This window comes from Artemia franciscana, chromosome 2 (genome assembly GCF_032884065.1).
Source record: "Artemia franciscana chromosome 2, ASM3288406v1, whole genome shotgun sequence".
NCBI classification, from domain to species: Eukaryota; Metazoa; Arthropoda; class Branchiopoda; order Anostraca; family Artemiidae; genus Artemia; species Artemia franciscana.
Genome location: NC_088864.1, coordinates 51,676,128 through 51,703,336, shown reverse-complemented (window position 1 = coordinate 51,703,336; position 27,209 = coordinate 51,676,128). Strand labels below are relative to the sequence as shown.

Sequence of the window (27,209 nt, the reverse complement as noted above, 5' to 3'; positions counted from 1 at the left end):
TGATCCATCCACAGATCCACACACAGACAACTTATTTTTATATATATAGATATAGATAAGCTAGCCCTTATCACCAGTAAAAAAACAAAACAAAACAAAAAACACTTTTTATGAAGACAATTCAAAACTCACAGATCCTGTCAACATCCCTTCTTCCCTCCAATCCCTCCAAACTGATCTCAACCACATGTGCTCCTGGGTCAAAAAATGATTGCTGGAATCCAACACTGAAAAATGCAAGGTCATACACTTTGGACACAACAAACCCAACCAACAGTTCCTTCTGACCCAAAACCATGGGAGTCACCATATACTAGAGCATGTTCAGGAGGAGAGAGACCTTGGAGTTGTTGTAGACTACCAGTTGAAATCAGCTCCCACTCACAGAAGATCTCAGCCAATGTTAGCAGAGCCCTAGGCATCATTAAATACAGCATTACCAGCAGAAGTAGAAATGTAATCCCCAAGCTCTACAAAGGACTGGTAAGATTGTGTTTGGAGGTGGGGACCATCCTGGCTATACGTTAATAGCTAGGGATTTTTCAGATTTTTATTAGAGATTTAAAAAATGAGACAGTGGAAACACTGACAGATACCCTTAAAGAAGAAAGGAAAGAAAAAGCGAAAAAATGGAGAACAACGGCCGCTTTTGGAGCAAATTTTGGAATGGGAGCAATAATAAAACTAAAAAGAATAATATCACTGTGCCAACTATCCTAGATAGAGGATTGGCTAGAGCCATTATATATCCTTTTGAATATGCTAAAATTTTAATTCAGGTAGGTCCCTTTAGGCCAAGCTATTTTGTCTGAAGTTTATTCTTCTGGAATAACATAGTATAAGAAAAAATGGTAAAATTTTGGTTTATTGACTTATGGCTCTGTCAGGAAGGGGTTAGGTTAGGAAAATGAAACTTTCAGGAAGGGGTCTAAAGGCTAGACTATGTCCCAGGAAGGTATTTTGAAGTACCTAACTCTACTCCTTTTCCCTCTAGAGGGTCCTAACCTTTGATGACCTTGAAAAATATGTGTGTTTTATGAGTGAAACGTTGCAAAATATATCTTCTGCTTGAATAAAGTATAACAAAATGTTTTCCAGCTTCACAACTTTGCTCAATCCCAATTTAGCCTATAAGGTTTTAAAGAAATTGAAACACATTTCCTAAATTTTGAAAAAAAACATTGATATGGCTCAGAATTTTACTCAGATAACAGGAATTGTATTTTCACAACTAAAGGCAGAGAAAAAGCAACTGGTAACTGAAAATTAAGGTAAAGTGTTGTTTTGTCAAAATTTCAATAGGTAACAATAGGTAACCTGTCATGTAGGCAAATTTCAGGGCCCTCTAGAGGAAGAAGGAGTGGAGGTGGGTATTTCAAAATACCTTCCCTAGACATAGGCCTACTTTAGCCTTTAGACCCATCCCTGAAAGTTTCATTTTCCTAACCTAACCCATTTTTGAGATAGTCAAAAGTTAATAAACTAGAATTTCACCAAAAATCCATCTCTGACTAGCACTCTAACCACAGAAATAGCTTATCACATCCAAACTAAAATCTACAATAGAGTACTTCTAAAACAACCCAACTACAGAGTACACTATAGTGATAATTGAGTGTATTATCCTGAACTCTAAAAATTCACATGTTTTATGTGTATGTCTGTTTAACATAAAAAGCTCCATAGAGCCATGTTAACAAAGAACAAAAGAAAACAAAATGCACAAGTAATTAAAAGAATCAATTAAAGATTTAAAAAAATATAATAGTTGTAAATACATCATAGTTTGTATAATTGGCTTACCAATAAAGTGAACATACCATTTGATGCTTTTTTATGTTATTTACAAATGTAATAATTGGCTCTATTGAAAATTCAAATTTAAGCACTTTTTGACCTAACTACATATAATTTTGTCATTTTTATAAGCTCAAAAAGTGCATTAATTTGCAATAAAATTTATTATTATATTTGTAAAGAACTTATAAAAGGCATCAAGTGGTATATTCACTTTATTGGTAAGTCATTTATATGAACTGTGAAATAATTATGGTAATAGCTTAGCTTACTAATTAAAAAAGAAAAAGTAATATAAACTCAAAGAATCATCAAAGAACAACCTCCTATTGGGCTGTGCCCATTCTTACATGCTGCACCAGATTCCTAGTACTCAAAACACCCATTCTCCAACAATTTGTGCACTAACAACTTAAAATTTTCACTCTCTCTAAAAGCATTTCCTATGTAAGAAATCACCCATTTAACATTGTCCCTAGACAGTCTAGTTATAAAATGGTCTGCAATATTTGTTCTGGTACATTTGTACAAAACTATCAGAACACAGCCTCCCTGGTTAGAAGGCTCAGGTAGTACAAGGGATATGTTTGAAGTATGATTATAACAATTTACTAGTTTTGACACATTGACATTATTCTCTTAAATTAATTTTTTTTTTGGGGGGGGGGAGGCTGTATTCTATTATGGTAGTCTCTCAACTACTGCCTTGTGAAATTAATCTCCACAGCTTTTGTTTGTGATAAGAAATTATTTCTCCTTAATAATTCCTCTAATATGGCCATATAAGTTTGAATTTTAGGTCCTATTTTTCTGTAGGTCATCAAATCTGTCCTTCCAAACTTCAATTAGTAAAGAAAGTTTCTTCATTTGGCCATTTTGAGAGTTTTTACTAGCTGCTTTATAAAGGCCCATGGCTTAATTTTCAAATTTATTATACCTTAGAAACAGAAAAATAGAACTGCAGTAGCAGTCTGCACAGTCTAATGTTTTATCCCAGTTTTCCAGTAAATACTGAATATAGACATGGCTTGAATGTTTTGTGGTTGATCACTTGTGAAGGATAAAAATAGTACTAATAAATTCCAAATTTTGTGCTCTCTCTGAATGTCATGGTTGTAGCCTGAATAGTCAAACTGTGTTCCTTTAGCAGCACCCATAGCACTTACAAAGGATCTAACTGACAACTTGCTGACTAAGACAGATAAAAGGCTGCTTTTATTACCTGTCAATCTGAGCATCCCTTCTGTCTTTTCTCCTTGGTTGTACTTATAACCACTTTTTTTGTTAATGAAATAAATCTAAAAAAAAAAAAAATCAATTTCAGTTCACTTGCCAATCCGAGAAGGTTGAATAACACCAAAATTAGTCAAGTCTTGGGTTCTGAGGTTACTTGTAACCTTAAGCTGCTTATTCAGTATTTATAAGTGTGTCCCATGCTCAAATGCTTTGCTATTCTCAAACCTACCCTAGATATTGTGGCCAAAGTTGGGGATTCCCAATCTCTCAGGATGAAAAATAAAATGTCAATAACACACCAGTCAAAGTGGCCTATTACTGTAAAAATTACCATAAATCACAGCTTGGAGTCACTTTTGAATCACTCCTTGTGATGACAGTTGCATACATGGTTTATTAGATTCTTATGCATCCCAGTCAAATATCCATGGTTTTTCACTCCAATCAGCATCCATACAGGGTTTGAATACATCTGTTGATTCAGCAGAAAGTGTTCTCCTTGAGGCTGTTCCAGAGGTTCATAATCCAGTTCAAAAACAAGCTTTATCTTACACCAGTCCTTGCATGAAGTTTGCAGATATGTTTTGGGTGTCCTCCAGTTATGTAGGATGGGTCAATCTCCAGGAGCTCATTTTCTTGATTGGTAGAGAGGAATTTGTGTACCTGGATCATGTCCCCACATTTCCATCTGTAGACTAAAGAGGGGAGGTTGAGTTCCCTCAGCTGTTCACTGTAGGGCTTGTTTTCCACACCAGTAATCAGCTTAGCAGCCGTTTGTTGGATTTGCTCAAGAACTACCTTGTCCTTTTGAATCAAGGGGTAGCTAGGATGGTCCCCACCTCCAAACACAATCTTACCAGTCCTTTGTAGAGCTTGGTGATTACATTTCTACTTCTGCTGGTAATGCTGTATTTAATGATACCTAGGGCTCTGCTAACATTGGCTGAGATCTTCTGTGAGTGGGAGCTGATTTCAACTGGTAGTCTACAACAACTCCAAGGTCTCTCTCCTCCTGAACATGCTCTAGTATATGGTGACTCCCAGGGTTTTGGGTCAGAAGGTTGGTTGGGGTTGTTGTGTCCAAAGTGTATGACCTTGCATTTTTCAGTGTTGAATTCCAGCAACCATTTTTTGACCCAGGAGCACATGTGGTTGAGATCAGTTTGGAGGGATTGGAGGGGAGAAGGGATGTTGACAGGATCTGTGAGTTTTGAATTGTCTTCATAAAAAGTGTTTTTTTTTTGTTTTGTTTTTTTACTGGTGATAAGGGCTAGCTTATTTACATATATATATATATTGAACAGGGTAGGGCCCAGGAATGCTGCTCTGGGGGACCCTGCTGGTGACTTTGACTTCATCAGAGAGTGTGTGACTATTTGCTCCTGTGGTCACTTTCACTTGCTGTGTTCTGTCCCTCAGAAAATCCTTGATCTAACTGATCACTTTTGGACTAAGAGACAGGGTGTGTAGCCTGTGAATGAGGTAGTGGTGACAAACTTTGTCAAAAGCTTTGGCTAGATCCAGCAGGATTATATCCACTGGTACTCCTTTTTTTCTTGTAGGTCAGTTACAAGACTGTAAGACTCAAGAAGGTTTGTATCAAACCTTCCAGTTAAATAGTTTTACCAGGGGTGCTGATAAAGCAGGTCTTAGTTCCTTCAGCAGTTGTGGACTCAGACCATCATGTCCAGTCAATTTGTTGGCACCAAGCTCCTTAAGCTGTTTGGTTACTTCATTGAGTTTGACTGGTGAGTGTAACATTGGGAAGGGAGTGTGACCCTGTTCTGCTGGAGGGAGGCTGATTGGAGGTCATCCTTAGAAAGCTCTGAGGCAAACTTCTGATTCAGAAGGTTAGCTTTTTTGGAGGCACAGGAAGAGACTGAGCTGTTATTTTCCAGGTCTGGTACTGAGTGTCTGCCTGGTTTACACAGGGAGATATGTTTCCAGAATAACTTAGGGCTTTTCTTGACATTTGTGGCCAGATGTTCTTTGTAGTTTGCAGTGAGTTTCTGCATTTCTTTCTGAGGAGTTTCCTGGCAATTTTGTAATTTTTGTATACTGTTGTAATTTTTTGTTTCACAAACTTCTCCCAAAGTTTTTTCTTCCTATTGCATAGTTTCTTGATTTTTGGGGGAGGAAAGGTAGAGTTTTTGGTTTCTTTTTCCATGTCATGCTGGTATGTTTGGCTTGGCTCTCTAGTAGGGTATTTTTTAGGGTTAGCCATGAAGCCTCCACATCATCTGAGATCAGAGTTTCCAGATTGGCATCTATCAGCTCTTACACCATCATCTTGTAATTAGTAAAGGATTGCTTAGTATATTTTGATGGTTTGGAGTTGAGTTGTATAGATTAGAGGACTGGCATGTGAACACTTGAGCCAATTGGTCTGAGAGTCTGTGTCCTGATCACCTTTTCTGGGTCATTGGTTATGACTAGCTCAAGTGTTGAAGGATTTTGTCCCAGACACGTTCTTGTGGGCACGGTTACTGTTTGGTACAGAAAATTATCAGTAAGGACTTAAACTCATGGGTTTTGTTCTAGGCTTGACCTGGTCATACCTTGGCCATCTCTCCAGAACAAGCTTGGAAGGTTGAAGTCCCCTGTCATAAGCAAAGTTGCCTTTGGAAAGTTGGATAGTATGAATTGTGTCATTTCAGCAATTCTTTGTTCAGAGGACAGCTGGCATGACTACTGGGGCTCCTGGAAATTTAACCTAGGACAAACATTTTGTTAGATAGGGACAGAGATACCCAAGTGACTTCAACCCAAGGTAAGTAAGAATTTGGGACAGAAATTTCTCTTCCCTGGAATTCCTTGAAAGTCAGAATAGCAACTCCTCTTCTGCAGTTTGGATTGGACAGATTGCTGAAGATGTTGCATCCAGTGGGGCAAATTGAGTCTTCTGTCAGTTGAAATCTGGAATTCCTAGGGCAAATTTCTGACAGAGCTTCAATATCTATCTGACTTAGTTTGAGCCGTGTTACCAGTTCTGGCATCTTGTTGGTGATAACATCAATGTTTGCTGTCACAATGTTTACAAGTTTTTGGGTGTGTCTGGGCAACTTTTGGTTATAAACACTATTATTCTCACTTACAGTTGAAGTGGCTGGATTACAGCTGAGGTACGCAGAGCAGCTATTGAGGGACAATGTAGAGGGGTATGGGGACCTAACTGTTAATTCACTATTTTTTACTTTCACAGAAGTTTGCTGTTACATTGTTATTATTACTCACATATAAACTATTTACAGGGGGGCTGAAATGGTAGGAGATAATGGCTATTTTTCCATGCTCAAGCAGCTTGCTATCAGAATTGCTTGTGTTTGCCCATTTTTGTGATTTTTCTTTTTTTAATCACTAGGTCTGTTTCTCTGCATGCCAGTCTCTTCTTCATCTTTTCCAGCAGGGTTTTTCTGGTGTTGCAACCTTCGTTGAAACTGTTGCTCTAGTGTCAATTTGTGCTGGTAGGATGCATCCAGGATAAGCTGCTTTTCAGTAGAGCTGGCTACTACGAATAAGACTGGTGGGTGTTGCAGTGGTTGCCCAGCCGTGAGGGCTTAGGCTGGTAATCTCTTCACAGTGAAAGCTTTGGTTGCTATTTTGTAGGTATCCTGGAAATATTTGGCAAGGAAGTCTTTGTCACTTGCTTGGATTGGAATTCTGTATCTGCTGATGTTGAGTTTTTATTGCTGCCTGTCTTGCTTGCTTCTGACTGTGTGGTGTAGGTGTTCATCTAGTCCATCTGGTACAAGCTCTGTCACTTGTGCAGTCATTGCCAAGTCAACGATCGCTTCTACCTTGATAACATTGCATTTTGTGGCAAGTTCCTTGTGAATCTCTTTGAGGCCCTTGTTGTCAGTTGACATTATGCTAGCAATGTCGTCATGTACTTCTTTTTTGAAAGATTCATGAGAGAATATAATTTGAGTTTATGCTATCAAGTATTTCTAGTATACCCTAGTGTTACCAACAGAACTTGAACAAAATTAATGGTTTTACTGCTACTGCTGCCAACAACTCACCACAACACCAAGGCACCTGAGGCCAGCACAGCTGCAAACTCTCCTCAATCCCAATCTATTCAAAGCCTTCCTCTTTTCCTCTTTATACCCTCCATTGAACTTCCAATCTCCCTTAAATCTTCTTTATAACATCCTCATATCCCAACTACAGACAACCTGCTTTCCATTTAGCCCTGGATGGTTGGCCAACAAGAACTATCTATGGCAATCTTTCATTTCCAGAATGTGTCCTGGACAAGTCAACCTTTATCTCATTACAGCTCTTGAAAGTGGGATTGAACTGTATTTTTTAATGTTGATTGTTTGAAACATGGTCAGTCAGCTGGCTACCCAGAACAATCCATTGGCAATATCTGTGGAAAACATTTTGCAAATTTTCATCTAGTTTTTGGAGTGCTTGTGCTTCAGAACCATATTTGATTACTATCATCTCTTTAGCTTCCAACATTCTAATTTTGGTTAACAAATTTATCTTCCTAACTTTTCAAACTTTTTTCAACTTAAAAAAAAAACACCCTGAGCCATGGGTAGTTTACTTTTAACGTAGTTAGTGCTCCCACTGTTTTTTCTAATAATACTGGCAAGGGAAGTGAAGCTGTTCACCTAATTAATCTTTTTACTACCCATTTTCACCTTTTCATCTTGTCATATTTCTAGCCTTAGTGACCTTGTCTTATTAACATTAATTTTTAAACCCATTCTAGCACACCAAACTTGCAAAACCTATTAAAGCTCATTCATTTTGCTCAAACATTCATTTAGGACAGATGTTTTTCCTTCCCAGTTGATTCCATGTTCTGAAATTGCCTTTCTTGTGCTCCTTAAGGCAAAGTCTATAAAATTGATCCATATTAAGGGGGATAAAACACAACCTTGCTTAACTCCCAATTTGATATTAAACAAGCTGCTAACCTCATTTCCTACCTTAACCACAGAAGTATTATTCTTGTACATAGCACTAATCACTTTAATATGTTTGTCTGGTATACTATACAAGGATAATACCTTCACTAAAGCTCTTCCATCAACAGAGTTGAACGCATGATCATAATCTATAAAACTGAAGACCAAAAAAGATAACTTCGAAGACCACAACTGAGGACCAAATGTGTTTGATAACTCAGGCTCTCCTCAATTATTAACCTAAGGTTGGAAGTTTGGTTGGTACATCCTCTACCTTTTCTAAAACTGCACTGTTCTTCTCTTATCACTTGGTATATAAAAAATCTTAGTCTAAAAAGTATCATATTACTAAGTATTTGTTACCTACAGAGACCAGACTAATGTCTTGATAATTACCAAACTTACTCTTATCACTTTTCCTATGCAGTAGTTTATTTAGGATTTTCCTAAAATTGCTAGGTTCTTCCCCTTTTTCAAAAATCATTATTTAGTAAAAGTATTTTGTATAAAAGAATTGATTGTACAAATTTTGTAGAGGGCTTATTGGATTCCTAGTTGGAAGTTGTAGTGCCATCTTAACCTCATATTATCCTGCAATGCATTGGATAGAAATTTGGAGATGGCCATTTGTTGTTGTAGAAACTTTGAAAACAAATCATTTGATTGGAAATCAAAAGGGTTAGTACCCTTTTTAATACTCAAAAGTGATTGGAGGGAAATTAACCACCCTCCCTTGTCCACCATTTCTCTAAACACATCCAAATTTTGAGATAGTCATTTTGTTGAATGCAACTGAAAGGACTGGAATTTAAGTCTTTGAGGATGACCCCCCACAGTCCCCAGGACAAGGTAAGTTATGTTCTGGGGGCATAAAGGCTGATTGCATAAACTTCGGAGAGGGAAGGAGGGGGGGGGGTGATTTGTAATCAAAATGGCGCTGCCATTTTTAAGATTAAAACATAAAATCACAAAGAAAGGATAAAACAAGGACAATAAACAGTTATTTTTTTAAAATGTTTTTTACTGGGTGTATTCTGTCCTTGTTTCATCCTTTCTTCACAATTTTATTTTTATCATGATTAGCCAGGGTGATATCCCCACCCCTGAAACTTTGTATTTTCCCGCAATGCATTTTGAGATGGCCAGATGTTGTTGTAGAAAATTTCAAGAATACTCATTCAATTTGGAAAAAGAAAGGGCTACTGCCCTATTTATTAGGCGAAAGTGATTGGAGGATAACCTGTCTCTTTTCTCTGCATACCATTCAATTCCAAAAACACATAAAATCAAAATTTTGAGATAACCATTTTGTTCAGTGTTGTTGAAAAGTCCGGAAATTATGTCTTTGATAACTCCCACGCCTTCTCAAGATTAAATAAAAAAAACAAGTTTTTTGAAATGAAAGTAAGGAGCGACATTAAAACTTAAAACGAACAGAAATTACTCCGTATATGAAAGGGGTTTTTTTTCCTCGACGCCCCGCTCCTTACGCTAAAGTTTTTTATTGTTTTAAAAAGTAGAGTTGCGAGGAAGAATCAAACTTTAGCGCAAGGAGCGGGGCGTCGAGGAGGAAAAACCCCTTTCATATACGGAGTAATTTCTGCTCGTTTTAAGTTTTAATGTCGCTCCTTACTTTCATTTCAAAAAACTTGTTTTGTTTATTTAATTTCTGAAAGTTTTTGAATTAATGCATGTCTGATTTTGGCTCTCCGTACATAAATTATTAAAATGAAATTTGCATATTAATTCTTTTTTTTTGGCTAAATGGCTTTCTCTTAGTTTTGATCAGACGATTTTGAGAAATAAGGGGTGGGGAAGGAGGCCTAGTTGTCCTCCAATTTTTCGGTTACTTAAAAAGGCAACTAGATCTTTTAATTTTTAACGAACGTTTTTATTAGTAAAAAAAAATACGCAACTTAAGAATTAACTTACGTAACAAACTTTTATATTCTTATATTTTTGATTATATATATGAGGGGGTTGGCCCCCTCGTTAATACCTCGCTCTTCACACTGAATCTTGTTTTGTCCCAATTCTTTAAGAATGACCACAGAATCAGAAAGGCCGTAGAATAAATAGTTGAAATTACTTAAAAAATTTTTAGCATAAAGAGCGAAGTATTTATCTCCTCCTAAATACCTCGCTCTTTTGCTAAAGTATTTTTAGAACCCCTCATATGCGTAATAATCTCTGTTCGTTTTAAGATTTAATGCTTCTCGTTACTTTCGATTGAAAAAACTTTTTCATGTTTATATATTTTTTTTTATAGTAATGTTAGAAAGTCCTGCGCCCTTTTCATTGAATTTCTCTGCCCCCATGAAATATTCCTCCAAGGAAAGATCCTCCCATATAGCCCCCTCCCCTGAACCCCACACCCAAACCAAAAATCCCCCTGATAACGTCGGTACACTTCCCAGTAACCATTACTGTATGTAAACATTGGCCAAAGTTTGTAACTTGCAGCCCCTCCCCCAGGGACTGTGGGGGGTAAGTCATCCCCAAAGACATAGTTATTATGGTTTTAGACTATGCGGAATAAAATGGCTATCTCAAAATTTTGATCCGTTGACTTTGGTAAAAAAATGAGCGTGGGAGGGGGCCTAGGTGCCCTCCAATTTTTTTGGTCATTTAAAAAGGGCACTAGAACTTTTCATTTCCGTTAGAATGAGCACTCTTGCAACACTCTAGGACCACTTGGTCGATACGATGACCCCTGGGAAAAAAAAACAAATAAACACGCACCCGTGATTTGTCTTCTGGCAAAAAATACGAAATTCCACATTTTTGTAGATTGGACCTTGAAATTTTTTCTATAGGGTTCTCTGATACGCTGAATCCGATGGTGCGATTTTCGTTAAGATCCTATGACTTTTAGGGGGTGTTACCCCCTATTTTCTAAAATAAGGCAAATTTTCTCAGGCTCTTAACTTTTGATGACAAAGACTAAATTTGGTGAAACTTATATATTTAAAATCAGCATAAAAATCCGATTCTTTTGATATATCTTTTAGCATCGAAATCTTTCTTCATCGAAATTTTTAGCATCTGTTTTTTAGAGTTTCGTTTACTATTGAGCCGGGTCGCTCCTTACTACTGTTCGTTACCACGAACTGTTTGACCAGAATATAATTTGTACTATACCTGCAATGAAAATTGCTATGGATTGTCAATTCAATTTAAATATACTGATATATATGTTTCTTAAAATATTAATAATTATTTATTTATTAAAATTAAAAAAGTTAACACTTTAAATGTGTTTTGTTTATTTAAATGATATAGTAAATAACCAAGTCAAATTCAAAACAAGCAATAAATAACATGATTAGAGCTGACAACCCCATGCCTTCTCAAGACCAGAGCATAATTCGCACTTCACTGAAAACAAAATAGATTTAAATTGTTTTCACTTTGTTTTTATTTGTCTAAGATGTTTTCAATAGATATATGAAGGAGAAGTACCGCCCCCTTGAAATCTAATTACAGCGCAAGTTTCTGGTGCCCTTTTTAAGAGTAACAAGAGATTGGAGGGCCAACAGCCCTTTTCTCAAGCCAATTCATTTCCCAAACACATCCAGTCAAAATTGAGATACCCATTTTGTTCAGCATAGTAAAATGGTTCAGCAACTATGTCTTTAGGGATATTAGGCATGTCAACCTCCTTAGCCCTTTATGCTTTAAAATTTTTGGGGATGCTACTATTACTACTTCTGCTCTTACAATTCAAATAAATAAAAAGAATATAATAGTTTTCAAGTTGTCAAAGAGCATAGATAGAATCTTTTGGGAATGATGTTAAGTTTTATTTTTCATGTCAACTTCAAAAACTTTAAATTACAAAATACTGTCTGTGTCATGATTAAAATCTGTTGAAAAGTTTCTCCAACATATAAATAGCCAACCATAATATGAATTTTTATAGAAGATTACATTTAAAAAAAACTAGTTTTTTTAACTGAAAGTAAGGAGCGACATTAAAACTTAAAACGAACAGAAATTACTCCGTATATGAAATGGGTTGTCTTCTCCGCAATCCCTCGCTCTTTACGCTAAAGCTTTTAATTGTTTTAAAAAGCAAAATTGTGGCAAAGAATCAAACTTTAGCGTAAAGAGTGAGGGATTGCGGAGGGGACAACCCATTACATATGCGGAGTAATTTCTGTTCGTTTTAAGTTTTAATGTCGCTCCTTACTTTCAGTTAAAAAAACTAGTTTTTTTATGTAATTTCTGAACGTTTTTGAATTAATGCATGTTTGATTTTGGTTCTCCACACATAAATTATTAAAGTGAAATTTGCATATTAATTCTTTTTTTTGGCTAAATGGCTTTCTCTTAGTTTTGATCAGACAATTTTGAGAAATAAGGGATGGGAAAGGAGGCCTAGTTGCTATGCAATTTTTGGTTACATAAAAAGGCAACTATAAATTTTAATTTTTAACGATTTTTTTATTAGTAAAAAATATACGTAACTTAAGAATTAACTTACTTAACAAAATTTTATATTCTTAAATTTTTATTATGTATATGAGGGGGTTTGTACCCTCGTTAATGTCTTATTCTTTACACTAAATCGTAAGTTTTGTCCCAATCCTTTAAGAATGACCCCTGAATCAGAGAGGCCGTAGAATAAATAGTTGAAATTACTAAAAATATTATAGCATAAAGAGTGAGGTATTTATCTCCTCCTAAATACCTCGCTCTTTATGCTAAAGTATTTTTAGAACCCCTCATATGCTTAATAATCTCTGTTCGTTTTAAGTTTCAATGCTACCCTTTCCTTTCAATTGAAAAAACTTTTCCATGTTTATTTTTTCATTTTTTTTATAGTAATTTTTAGAAAATCCTGTGCCCTTTTCATTGAATTTCTGTTCCCCCATGACATGTTTTCTCCAAGGAAAGATCCTCCCACATAGCCCCCTCCCTTCAAACCCACCCCCAAAACCAAAAAAATCCCCTGAAAACGACTGTACATTTCCCAATAACCATTATTATATGTAAACACTGGTCGAAGTTTGTAACTTGCAGCCCCCCTGTCAGGGACTGTGGGGGAGTAAGTCATTCCCAAAGACATAGTTATTACAGTTTTTGACTATGCAGAACAAAATGGCTATCTCAAAATTTTGATCTGTTGACTTTGGAGAAATTCTAGTTGACTGTTGACTTGCGACATTCTAGGACCACTTGGTCGATACGATGACCCCTTGGGAAAGGAAAAAAAATAAATAGAAGAAACAAACAAATAAACACGCACCCGTGATTTGTCTTCTGGCAAAAAATACGAAATTCCTCGTTTTTGTAGATAGGAGCTTGAAAATTTTGCTATCGGGTTCTCTGATACGCCGAATGCGATGGTGTGATTTTCGTTAAGATTATGTGACTTTTAGGGGGTGTTTTCACCTATTTTCTAAAATAAGGCAAATTTTTTAAGGCTCGTAACTTCTGATGACAAAGACTAAATTTGATGAAACTTGCATATTTAAAATCAGCATGAAAATCTGATTCTTTTGATGTATATTTTGCCATCAAAATTCTGTTTTTTAGAGTTTCATTTACTATTGAGCCAGGTTGCTCCTTACTACAGTTCGTTACCACGAACTATTTGAAACCTTAAAGATATACCATGTTTTTTTTAATGAAAAAGACTATGTCAATAAAACACAAACAGATGTTGATTAACTTTTTCCCCAGTACAAGTTTTTCCAAGAAAAGTAAAGAGCTCCATTAAGCCAAGAATGAGCAAAAATAAAACAAATATTTTTCTTAGCATATAACTACCACAAATCACTATGAATAAATAAATGAAACTCAAAACAAACAGAAGTTGTCACTTTACTGAAAATAAAATCCATTTGAAATGTTTTCACCTTTCTTACTTTCATGAATGAAAAATTATCAAAACCTTGACAAAGAAATGTCAGTATATCTCAATTTAACTAACAATCCATGGTCATTTATTTGTTGTTTTTTTTTCAGTAAAGTACAAATTGTCCTCTGGTCTTTAGAAGGTATTGAGGTTGTCAGCCCTGCTCATGTTAATTTTTGATTATTTTGAGTTTGAGTTGGCTATTTGGTGTTATTTCTGTTCGTTTTGAGTTTCATTTATTTATTGATATCTATTTATGGTAGACTTAGGCTTGGAAGATAATTTGACTTCATTTTTGCTATTTTCATCTTAATAGAGCTCTTTGCCTTTCTTTTAAAAACTCGTCTTGTGGAAACACTTTTTTAAATTAATAGCTAAAAAAGGAGGGGGTTAGTAGAACACCTTAGGGTAATCCACTAAAGATAAGGAGAGGGGATATTGTTTCAGATACTTTAGTGCTTGTGATGTGTGTGATAAGAAAGTCACTATCTCCTCTGAAATTTAAACTTGTATGTAATTTTGTTTATTTTCACATTTTTCTTTTCAGATTGGATGTGAGCCCTTAGAGCCAGTGTCAGGAAGATCCCTTTTAGGACATGTAATGCTTTTTTATCCCAACTTAGCTGAATACAGTAAGAATAACTCATATATTTGCTTCTCAATGACATCCCTCCTCTCTATGCAAAGATTCTAATGCTACTAAAATTGAATCTCAAATGGTTTTGCACACTTCTTTGAGCATAGCTTTTATAGTTCACTGACCGAAAAATCTAGTTTTCCTGATGAAAGAATAGGCTAAAATTGAAGCTGAAAACAAGTAAAAACAAGAGCCAAGAGCTGATATAGCACTTGTGACAAGGTTGGAACCTAAAGTGAGACTTGGTCCTATAATTATTGATTTTGCTGCTCTTTGTTTACTGGAAATTATTGCAAAGATAAACTTGGAAATACAGTGTTCCTGCAATCTTTTCTTGTTTGGTATTCTACCTGTAATGAAGATAAGTTAGTTCAGAGTGCAAAAAACTAATAAAAGCACTTTTTTGTATACCAAACTCAGCTAGTTGATAAATTCCAAGTGTTTTAGTTGCTGACTGAGTAATAAAAATTTGTTTTGGTTGCTGGTTGAGTAACAAAAAAATAAAAAATAATGAAAGCACTGTTGAGTATAACAAACTCGTCTAGTTGGTAATTCACAAGTGTCTTAGTTGCTGACTGAATATAAAAAATTTAATGAGAGCCCTTTTCAGCACAAGAGCACTACAAATTCAGCTAATTGGTAAATTCCAAGTTTTTTAAGCGCTGACAGAGTAACACAAATTTAATGAAAGCATTTTTTTTATCATAATAAACTCAGCTAGTTTGGGAATTCTGACGGTTTTAAATTCTGACTGTTTATTTGCTAACTGTGTACCACAAATTTAATGAAAGCACTTTAGAGTACAATAAACTCAACAAGTTGTTAAATTATGACTGTGTTAATTGCTGACTGAATGTCCAAAATTGAAGTCCCACAGTAATTCTATGTCAAAAAATTCCGAGTCAAAAAAAATTTTGGTTAAAAAAAATTTTGTTCCAAGAAAAATCTAAGCCAAAGTAAGTCCCATAATAATTCCCAAAGTCCCAAAAAACGATTCCAAGTTTGAAAAATCCAAGCCCCAAAAAAAGAATGTTCAGAATCAAAAATAAATAAAATTCGCCTCGGCGAATTTTATGGTGGTTTGGTGGTTATGGTGGTTTCCAGGCTAAGGCAGTAAACCACCCAAAGGCAGTGTTTATGTGGTTTTTAGTTTTCATATCAGTCCTGTCTCCTGAAGGTCAAGGTCCAAAAATATTATTTCAGGAATTAAATTCGATAGTTCAAGAATAGCTAGTAGGGAGGAGTATTTTTTAAAACTCATGATTATATAGGCCTATGATATAAAAAACACAAACAATTTGGTAAATGCTCTTTTTGTTTTGAAATTGTTTTTTTACCATCCCTTGAAGCTACAGGCTCAAAATATTCCACAGACTGAATTCAATAGCCTAAATGTTGCTAGTATGGAGGGATGTTTTTTAAAGCTGATGATTATATTTGATACACAAACCCATACAATTCATTAAATGCTCTTTTGTAGTTTGTATATTGTTCTTTACCATCCCCTGAAGATCCAGGTTCAAAATAGTCCATGCATTGAATTCAATAGCTCAAGAATGGCTAGTAGGGAGGGATGTTTTTAAAAACTAAAGATGATATACATACAATTTGGTAACTAAAGGGAATATAAATGCCTTTTGATAAGCCAAAACTGTATGAAAAACAGTCCTGTCCACTGAACATACAACAAAAAATATATAGATTACACAGCTCTTGTATATTATTGTCCTCATCAAAATTCCTTTTATTAGATATTTTTCTTGATCAAACTAAATTTATCATTAGATAATAAAATAGACCAATCCCCATTTTTTTTATATCAAACATTTGACATTCAAAGTGATATTTCCAAGAATGTTCTTATCACCAGATGCTGAGATAATGTAATTGTATGAGCTGTCATAGTATCTGTTATTTTGTTTCACCAAGGAAATAAACCTGGCAAGTGATGTTTCCAGGAAATGTTATGGCTCTGCGAGGAGTATATGTGGATACAAGGGGCTATTACCTCCAATAGTGCACTGGGATAGGGCTTCATTAGTATCTGGGCAAGGGATATGAGGGCTTAGCAACTCCAATAGTACACTGAAATATGACTCCATCAGTTTCTGTGTAAGGGACACTACTTATATATTGATTTCAAAATTAAAATTTCTGTAACTTTGGACAGTGCGTCATTTTTTCACTTTAAAAAAAAGAAAGACTTCATGAATTTGAAAAAATTGCTATGTTTCTTATAAATGCTAACATGTGTAATGTTGGTGGATAAATTTTTTGATAGTATCATTTACTGTTTAATTAGTATTAAAAGATAGTGTATTAGTGGTCATGGTTTGAGCAGTTGAGTAATGACTTATTGCCTATATGTTTCAAGTACAGTCTCATTGAACATCGTCAGGAATCCTTAAATAGTAATTATTGTGAAAATTCAACGCTCCTTTAGAACATATAGTGGTATTTTTATGTTTGATTTTTTGATTGCAATATTAGTCCGATATTTGTAATCAGCAATATTGTTAATTCTTAAATATCAGTTTTGGTAAGGAAAAAAACTATTCCTACTACTAATACTAATTACTCACCACAGCACCGAGCCGCCTGAGGCCGACACAGATACGCACGCTTTTCTTCCATCCCAATCTACTCAAAGTCTTTTTCTCTCTACCCTCCCATGAACTTCCTGAGGATCAAACTGTGTTCCTGGACTATAAATTATTTTTATTTTTAACATTTAATCATTTAGGACCATTACTTAGATAACTTCAGAATTGTCATGAGTTGGTGAGATTCATTGTGTCCCCATTTAAGTAAAGCTGGGGATAGGGGATGATCTTTGACAAAATATGAGCCCAAGAAAACCTCTTTGGGTCTATTCATACCTAATTAAATTGTTAGCATGATTCCAACAAGTGTAACGAGTCTACCATTTCTGAAATATACTCTTGAATGTAATATATATATATATACTAGCTGTTGGGGTGGCGCTTCGCGCCACCCCAACACCTAGTTGGTGGGGGCGCTTCGCGCCCCCCCCAAGCCCCCCTGCGCGCGTAAGTCGTTACGCGCCATATTAGTTACGCGCCATTGTAGTTGTGTCCCTATGTCCCACCTGTGAATATAGATATATATATATATATATATATATATATATATATATATATATATATATATATATATATATATATATATATATATATATATATATATATATATATATATATATATATATATATATAATGATTGCCCTTGAGCTTTGTTGATGGTGATTGCTAATCGACCATTCCCTGAGTCACCATCGTCATTTATATATCCCCCTGTGCACCCCGGCGTCCCCTTTGTAGTTATGTCCCTGTGTCCCGGTCGTCATTTATATTCCCTGTGTCCCGGTCGTCATTTGTGTCCCGGTGTTCCAGTCTGTGATTTCTCTTTGAGTGTCCCGGGCGTCATTTATATTCCTTGTGTCCCGGTGTCCCGGTCGTCATTTATATCCCCCTGTGCCCCCCGGCGTCCCCATTGTAGTTGTGTCCCTGTGTCCCGGTCGTCATTTATATTCCCTGTGTCCCTAGTTTTTTTTTAGTTTTTTACCTTTTTTTAGTTTTTTTTAGTTTTTTTAGTTTTTTAGCTTTTTTAGTTTTTTTATTAGTTTTTATTTTTTTTGTAGTTTTTGCCTTTTTTTATTTTTTTCAGTTTTTTTTTAGTTATTAGATTTTTACCTTTTTTTAGTTTTTTTAGTTTTTTAGCTTTTTTAGTTTTTTTTTCTTTTTAGTTTTTTTTGTAGTTTTTACCTTTTTTAATTTTTTTCTTCTTTTGTATTAGTGTGAAATAATTCAGACGTCATATGCGGACAAACATGACGTCACCTGATCCATCCACACATCCACAGACAGACAACTTATTTTTATATATATAGATATATATATATATATATATATATATATATATATATATATATATATATATATATATATATATATATATATATATATATATATATATATATATATATATATATATATATATATATATTCGGTCTGTCAGTCTGTTGGTCCCGGTTTTGCTACTTTAGGCACTTCCAGGTAAGCTAGGACGATGAGATTTGGCAGGCGTATCAGGGAACGGACCAGATTAAATTAGAAATAGTCGTTTTCTCGATTTGACCATCTGGAGGGGGGAGGGGGGCCCGTTAAGTCGGGAAAAATTGAAGTATTTTTAAATTACGAACGGTTGATCAGATCTTAATGAAATTTGATGTTTGGAATCGTGTCTCAGAGCTGTTATTTTAAATCCCGATTGGATCTGATGACATTTGGGGGGGGGGGGTTGGGAGTGGGAAACCTACAACTTGGAAAACACTTAGAGTGGAGGGATCGGGATGAAACTTGGTGGAAAAAATAAGCACTAGTCCTAGATACATGATAGACATAACCGAAACGGATCTGCTCTCTTTGGGGTAGTTGGGGGGGGGGAAGGTAATTCTGAAAAATTAGAAAAATGAGATATTTTTAACCTACGAACGGGTGATCGGATCTCAATGAAATTTCATGTTTAGAAGGAAAAAGCTAAAAAACTAAAAAAAAACTAAAAAAAGGCAAAAACTACAAAAAAAACTAAAAACTAATAAAAAAGCTAAAAAACTAAAAAAAAGGCAAAAACTACAAAAAAAACTAAAAACTAATAAAAAAAATAAAAAAGCTAAAAAACTAAAAAAACTAAAAAAACTAAAAAAAGGTAAAAAACTAAAAAAACTAAAAACTAAAAAAAAACTAAAAAAAAGGAAAAAACTGAAAAATAAGCTAAAATAAAGGTAAAAACCAATAAAAAACTAAAAAAAAATGAAAAAACTAAAAAAAGGCAAAAACTACAAAAAAAACTAAAAACTAATAAAAAAAAGTAAAAAAGCTAAAAAACTAAAAAAACTAAAAAAAACTAAAAAAAGGTAAAAAACTAAAAAAATAAAAAATAAAAAAAACTAAAAAAAGGAAAAAACTGAAAAATAAGCTAAAATAAAGGTAAAAACCAATAAAAAACTAAAAAGAAAAAAAAGAAAAAACTAAAAAAAACTAAAAAAGGTAAAAACTAAAAGAACTAAAAAATAAAAAAATAAATGACGACACTCAAAGAGAAAGCGACCAGGACAAAAGGAATGTTCGATTAGCAATCAACAAAGCACCGGGACACAGGGAGTATAAATGACGACCAGGACATAAGTAAAAAAAAAACTAACAAAACTAAAAAGAAGGTAAAAACTACAAAAAAACTAAAAAGAAAAAAACTAAAAAAAGGCAAAAACTACAAAAAAACTAAAAACTAATAAAAAAGCTAAAAAACTAAAAAAACTAAAAAAAGGCAAAAACTGCAAAAAAAACTAAAAACTAATAAAAAAAATAAAAAAGCTAAAAGACTAAAAAAACTAAAAAAAGGTAAAAAGCTAAAAAAACTAAAAACTAAAAAAAACTAAAAAAAAGGAAAAAACTGAAAAATAAGCTAAAATAAAGGTAAAAACCAATAAAAAACTAAAAAAAAAACTGAAAAAACTAAAAAAAGGCAAAAACTACAAAAAAAAACTAAAAACTAATAAAAAAAAGTAAAAAAGCTAAAAAACTAAAAAAACTAAAAAAACTAAAAAAAGGTAAAAAACTAAAAAAAATTAAAAATAAAAAAAAACTAAAAAAAAGGAAAAAACTGAAAAATAAGCTAAAATAAAGGTAAAAACCAATAAAAAACTAAAAAGGAAAAAACTAAAAAAAATTTTCATCTAAAAAACTAAAAAAAAAACTAAAAAAGATAAAAACTAAAAGAACTAAAAAAGAAAAAAATAAATGACGACACTCAAAGAGAAAGCGACCAGGACAAAAGGAATGTTCGATTAGCAATCAACAAAGCACCGGGACACAGGGAGTATAAATGACGACCAGGACATAAGTAAAAAAAAATAAAAAATAACAAAACTAAAAAGAAGGTAAAAACTACAAAAAAAAAGAAAAAAAACTAAAAACTAATAAAAAAACTAAAAAATCTAAAAATCTAAATAAACTAAAAAAGAAAAAAAAAAGGAAAAAAATAAAGGAGAAAAACAAAACTAAAAAACGAATGTATATACAGACCGGGACACCGGGATACAAATGACGACCGGGACACAGGGAATATAAATGACGACCGGGACACAGGGACACAACTACAACGGGGACACCGGGGGAAACAGGGGGATATAAATGACGACCGGGACACCGGGACAGGGAATGGTCGATTAGCAATCACCATCAACAAAGCTCAAGGGCAATCATTAGAATCATGAGGTATAGATCTGAATACAGATTGTTTTCCCATGGACCATTATATGTTGCATGTTCAAGAGTCGGTAAACCTGACAATCTATTTATATGCAAAGACAATGGGACAGCAAAGAATGTTGTATATTCGCAAGTTTTACGTAGTTAAAACCATATATATATATATATATATATATATATATATATATATATATATATATATATATATATATATATATATATATATATATATATCTATCTATATTCACAGGTGGGACATAGGGACACAACTACAATGGCGCGTAACTATTATGGCGCGTAACGACTTACGCGCGCGGGGGGGCTTGGGGGGGCGCGAAGCGCCCCCACCAACTAGGTGTTGGGGTGGCGCGAAGCGCCACCCCAACAGCTAGTAATAAATAAATAAAAACTACAAACCTTTTCCTAATAAACATTTTTTTTCAAATTACTTTTAAATAACCCAAGGTACTAGGCCGCCCGAATGTTCTCTGGAATGGAGTTAAATACACGCGGCTCTGAAAATCTAGGGAAACCAGTCTTGGTTCCACTTCTATGTGACCGAAAAAATTTATCAGCATTTTTAGTTTCATAGCTATGTATTAAAATATCAGAATTTACAGAATTTACAAAGTTTCCACATTGGTAGGCAACAATTCCTAACTGGTAGTCATTTTATTTTGCAGCAAAGTATATTTACCAGCGCGATGGCTTCCTCGGCCTTTATAGAGGCTTCATTCCTTGGCTGTTCGGTTATACTCTCGGGGATTTTGTTTATCAGGAAGTTACAAAGTTGATACGCTTTGAGGTGAGATGCTGTGCACTTTATTATATTGATTAATCACGGTGGTAGCTAAGACACATTCAAGCTGGTCTAGGCAACATTTAAAAATACATAAAAAAAGTGCGTATTGTTAAGATATTAAAAAAAAAATTGTGAACAATTGTTTAGAAATGTTTTTGATATCAAATTATTTATTATATGAGTAAAAAAATAAAACAACTATTTTTAAAGATGAATTTCGTAACAATCCAATCAAGTTAAATTGGCAAAACAAGCTAAAGAACTGTAAATGGCACTAATTTCATGAATAGTGATTAATTTTTCTTGATTTCCGGTCCGATTCTTAATTAACGTTCAGATACCTAATAAGTGCCTTAAATTATCATTTTTAATTTCAAGTTTATTCTGTTTCATTTATTCATAATATGCTAGTTTTTTTCTTTATTTCGCCGTTGCTATAGATTTCTTTTATGTCTATTTATGCTCAGATTTTGATAGGAAAAAATTCGACTCTATTGTCTCTCTAAGTATTTGGGAAAGAATTGGAAACCCCAATGAAGTATGATTGGACTAGAAAAGGCTTAAAATCTTTTTCCCGTCTACTTTGTATATAATTGATAAAAATTATAGTACCTTTCTTAAGGGCTAAAAGTGATGATGGGGCAACCAGCCTGGCTCTCTGTCCTTCTCTTCTACCTGACCCCTCAGTCTTAGCCCTGATTAGACCAGATAAAAATCTTGAGATAGTCATTTTACTCAGAAGTCTCCAAAGTTCTAATATATATTCCTTCGGTGTCGAAGTTACCCCTACGGCCTGGGGAGCGATGCTTAATTATTTAGAACACCAATAGTTCACTGATAGAAAGGGCATGTATATTTGATCTTAGTTGTGCGATTAGCTAGAAGCTCTTAGGATAGGTTGCTAGACAAATATTACCATCCCATGGGCTGACTCTGAAAACGTCACACACACCTGAGTGAGTCAAAAGATCCTGCGAGTATCACAGTTTTCATATCACGGTTATCTACAACAGCTCAGAATGGCTTGGGGGACTCAGTTGAAAATTTTGCGGGTTGGAAAAAGTCAAGTGAACATAATATTTTTATTTGGGGGAGAGAATTAGGATATTGTTTGGGATAGGAATGGAGAAGATGGGCAAAGGGGGAGGGGAACAAATCTTATATTGAGGAGAAGGGAAAAGGGCAAATAACATCGTCTTCGAATCACCAAAATATGTTTTGCTATTAGCTCCTATTGTACTATGGCACTTAAAATTTATTTAAGGTTAAGTAGTGAGGTAAATCAAAAGATACTGATCGAAATGGTGCATTTGCAATAGCTCGGGAGTGGCTTGGGGTATCAGGTATACATTTTCAAGGAGTGTTGTGGGCTGTGGAAGTAAACGTTTCATCAGGGCTTGGTGTAGAATGTTGCACTAAATTAAATTAAAAGTTAATAAAGTCTGTCAAAATATATTATCTGCAATATCCTGGGAACATCTAGTGGGATGGAGCCGAGGTTTTTAGAAAAAAATTATATGAAAGGAGGAGGCAAGGGGACTTCAAATTTTATGTCAGGGATAGGCGCTAAATGTGTTTTGTCTCTAGCAAGCCTAAACATTTTTGTACTATTCCTTGCTATTGCACTTAAAATCTATTTACGGTTAAGTACTGAGGTAAATCAAAACTCATTATGAGATGCCCTGTGATCAAAAAAGTATTTTTCAGAATTATGGGAACGGCTTGGGAGATTAAGTTGGAACTTCTAAGGATTTGTTTTTGAGTGTGAAACCATGCTCACCTTGAATTTTAACTTGGGAGAAGAAGAAGGCTAAACCGATTTTGTTGCAAATCTGCCTAAACGTTTTGGCACTTTCATCCTCTTTCGGATGAGAATCTATTTACTGTGAAATAGCAATGTAAGTCAAAAAAGCTCTATGCATCCATCTTGTTTCCTATCCCCAGGTGAGTGAACCCCTATTGTAGAAAACAAATATGAAACTAATTTTGCTTGTGTTGGTTCGCTACGCCCAAAAATAGTCCCAAATTTGTTTCTGGCGTGTGATGGGTTTCTAAATTAAGAGGACTTTAACGATGACAATCAATTTTGGAAGACAAATTGTTTGTATTGATCCATAGATCAAGAAATTTGATTTTGTTTATGCTGATCTGCTTCAAAATTAAGATTTCAGAATTAAGGGAACCTCAATCAAAACAAAATATTTGTTAAACCAACTTAAACTGAATTAAGAAACGTTTTTCAAAAAGATAGTTTTTTCATAGAAAAGTAAAGAGCTGTATTAAGCCAAAGACTAGCAGAAATAATGTCAAACGATTCTTCTTGAAACTAAAAACGAGCAACAATCGCTGTCAATGAATGAATAAGACCTAACCAAATACGTTTGTTCAGTTGCAATGACCAATCAAGTCGAACTTAATACGAACAGAAATTACCATAAATAAGAGTAGGTAACGCTCCCCAAGCCTCCTAAAGGCATGTTATTTCCGCTTCACTGAAAAAAAAAGGTTTTAAACGTTTTCTCTTTTGAAAAGTAAATAAATCCAGAATTACTGAGACTTCTGTGAGTAAATTCAGTATTGATTCAGAGTCCATGGTGTTAAGACCTATAATTTTTGAATTTAAACCTATCATGAGTTGGCAAAGGATAATAGTTTCGTTGCAGTAAACACAGTGACAATAACGAATTCATAATTGCATTGTCAATAATAATACTGACGAACAAAAATAACCTTTTTCTGATGTTACTGTGTTCATGAAGCGTGAACAAAAGCTAAAATAATCGGATTATTTGTTTCAAGTTGTAAGGACAAACTATTATGAAAGTGTAAAGATTGAATTGCATTAAACAAAACAATTGGATGAATACTGATTTACCTGAGTGTGGCTTTGTGCCAAGTGAGCAAAGGATTTGATTACACGAATATCCGCTACAGAACAGGAGTTAGAGAAAACTGGAAAATCTATTGTTTCAGAGATATTTCGTCAGGTTTCTGCAAAGTGTGACACGAGAGCACAATCTGGCAGAAACTATAATTAATGAATTGTACAATTCTGTGTCACTGGAGTTCAATCCCATCTTAGACCGTACTGAACGAGAGCTGAAAGCGTGTAGAATGCAAACACTTAATCTGGAGAATTGAATTGAAAAAATCGAAGTCAAGCTTGACGATACAAACGTCCTATCAACACTGACGGGTGTTACCGGTATGTCTTCTGGCGAATTATCAAGTGTTTACCGGTTTAGAATGAGTGAGGCTCATACTGCTAGTCACAAATTTGCCCCAGTACTTGTGCAATTTGCTAGCACATAAGTTGCTCGAAAAGTTTTCTCACAGAACTCTAAATTAGCTGGCTCGGGTATTTTTGTGTCGGAATTTCTTACAAAGCGACGTCGTGATTTGTTCAATCCCACAAGGGTTTGGCGTCAAACGTATATGGACTGACCGCAGTAACATACTAGTGAAGTCACCAGGTGAAGCGTCTGTGCGGAAGATATGATCCCTTGGTGAATGCATTTGAAGACCAAGTTGGGGTCGGTGAGCTCTCAGTTACACAGGCCCTTGTTCGTCTATTTATGAATTCAAATTCATTCTTTTTGAGTCGCTTTCATCCTCTAAAGTAACCGAATTGTGTGAAACACTTTTAAAAGACATTAATGATTCATTGGTTTATATTCCGGGTTAAACGATTGAAAATGTCTAAGGGAGGTATTTTACATTGCTAATGATTATATATATTTGGTTCGTAAAGATCATTCTGTTAGTCGTGAAGGAGTATTTGAGTCGCTTTGTAATGAATTACTAATTAATCAGGAAACTATTCTATTTGCAAAGGTTTATCGCCCCCCTGATGGACCCTTTTGTTTTTTCATTGATATCCTTACGGGTGTATTGGAAAAAGTTCATAGTGTGAATTTCGACATTATATTTATGGGTGATTTTAATATTAACTTATTAGATACAAATCCATCAATGACTATTGATTTTTTATCTGCTAATAGTTCTTGTGGTTTATTGCCTTCAATTTTGATCCCAACAAGTATCACCATGTCGTCCGCCGCTTTAATTGATAACATGTTTTCCTCTCTTTCTTCTTAAAATAGTGCTTTAATTATTTTAGATATATCAGACCATTTTCCTGTAGGCTCTAAGTTTGATGTGCTGAATCCCCGTCCTTCTAAATCATTTGTTCAAAGGCAGTATTTTCTCACAAAAGAAGAGCAACTCTCAAACCTAAGGTCAAAACTATTGGAAGTTCAGGGGAATCTATAGATGATTTTAATATCCCTATAAACGATGTGTTTGAAAAATTTTATGGGTGATCAAGGACACTTTCGTTGAGACATGTCTACATGACCAGAAGAAAAATGATTCCAAGAGGTCGACCCCTTATTGTCGGTGGATGACTCCTGGATTAGTAAATTGTGCTAAGCGAAAAGCTTATCTTTGGAAAGTTTCTTGCAAAAATCATCTTACTCCTGAGTGGCATCATCGTTTGAAAGAGTATTGAAATATATTTAAGTCAGCAACATGGGTTAAAATAGATTATTATCGTAGAAGATTTTCAGAGTGTGGGAAAGATATAATAAAAACCTGGATGATTACCAACGAAGCCCAAGCTATACGGAAAGGATATTATAAAGAGGAAGAAATAAAACGGGAATTTACATCTTATTTTAACTCAATTGGTCATTTGACTGCTAATTCTGTATCTGAATCAAGATCTAATAGTGATTTTGCTAGAAATTTGGATCCTTCTTGCGACTAATCTTTTATGCTTGTACGAGTAACTGAAACAAAGGCTTCTCGGATAGTTTCTAATTTAAATGGATAATCTTCATCAGGACCTGATTTAGTACCCAGTCGAGTAGTCAAGTCTACTCTGCCAGCGAAAGTGACTCCACTAACAAAGCTAATTAATAGGTCGTTTGGACGTAGAGTTTCCTGTCAGGCACTGAAGTTTGTGCGTATACTTGTCATCCACAAAGGTAGTAGCAAGAGCGATTCTTCAAATTACTGGCCTATTTCTCTTCTTTCTACATTTTCAATGATTGTGAAAGACCATTCTAGTCTCGTTTGGCAGATTTATTTGCAGCGAAGAAAGTTTTTCATGTGTACCAGTTAGGATTTCGTCCAAAACGTTTTACTGAACAGGCTTATATTAGCCTTCTCAATATTGTAAATAATGATTTAGACTTGAAGAAAACGCCAGCACCATTCTTATGGATGTGAGAAAAGCTTATGACAGTTTGTTTCAAGTTATTCTTCTTGAAATTTTGGTCATTCGCATTTTGGTGCTCGGGGAGAAGCATTAGAGTGGTTGCAATCTTATCTTCGGCCGGTTTATTTTTTTTATCCAGGGTCTGATATTAAGGCCAAAGTAGACTTTGGAATTCCACAAGGGTCTATCCTTGTTCCTTTGCTTTACATTGTATATGCCAATGCCTTATTTTGGGCTATAAGAGATGCTCCAAGGTCCATTTGTTGCAATATATGTCACCCAGATGAATTGCAGTATCTTAACTCAATATATATTGAACAAAATGTGGATTTATTTGCAATTGCTGATGATATTACGCTTGTTTGTGCCGAGCGGGATCAAAATATTTGGTAATACAGTTTTAAATACTGTCTTCACAGCCTGAAATTTTAATGAGAT

At 34.6% G+C, this 27,209-nt stretch overlaps 1 protein-coding gene across 1 annotated transcript in view; it reads left to right on the top strand.

Moving 5' to 3' along the window:
• Window positions 1-597: 597 nt before the first annotated feature.
• LOC136043411 (mitochondrial carrier homolog 2-like) overlaps window positions 598-27,209 on the top strand; it is a 72,589-nt gene continuing 45,977 nt past the window's right edge. The window contains exons 1-3 of the mRNA XM_065728322.1: window positions 598-779; window positions 14,369-14,453; window positions 21,432-21,553. Of these exons, the coding sequence (XP_065584394.1) occupies window positions 630-779; window positions 14,369-14,453; window positions 21,432-21,553 (357 nt within the window). The 5' untranslated portion in view covers window positions 598-629. The remainder of the gene's footprint in view (window positions 780-14,368; window positions 14,454-21,431; window positions 21,554-27,209) is intronic.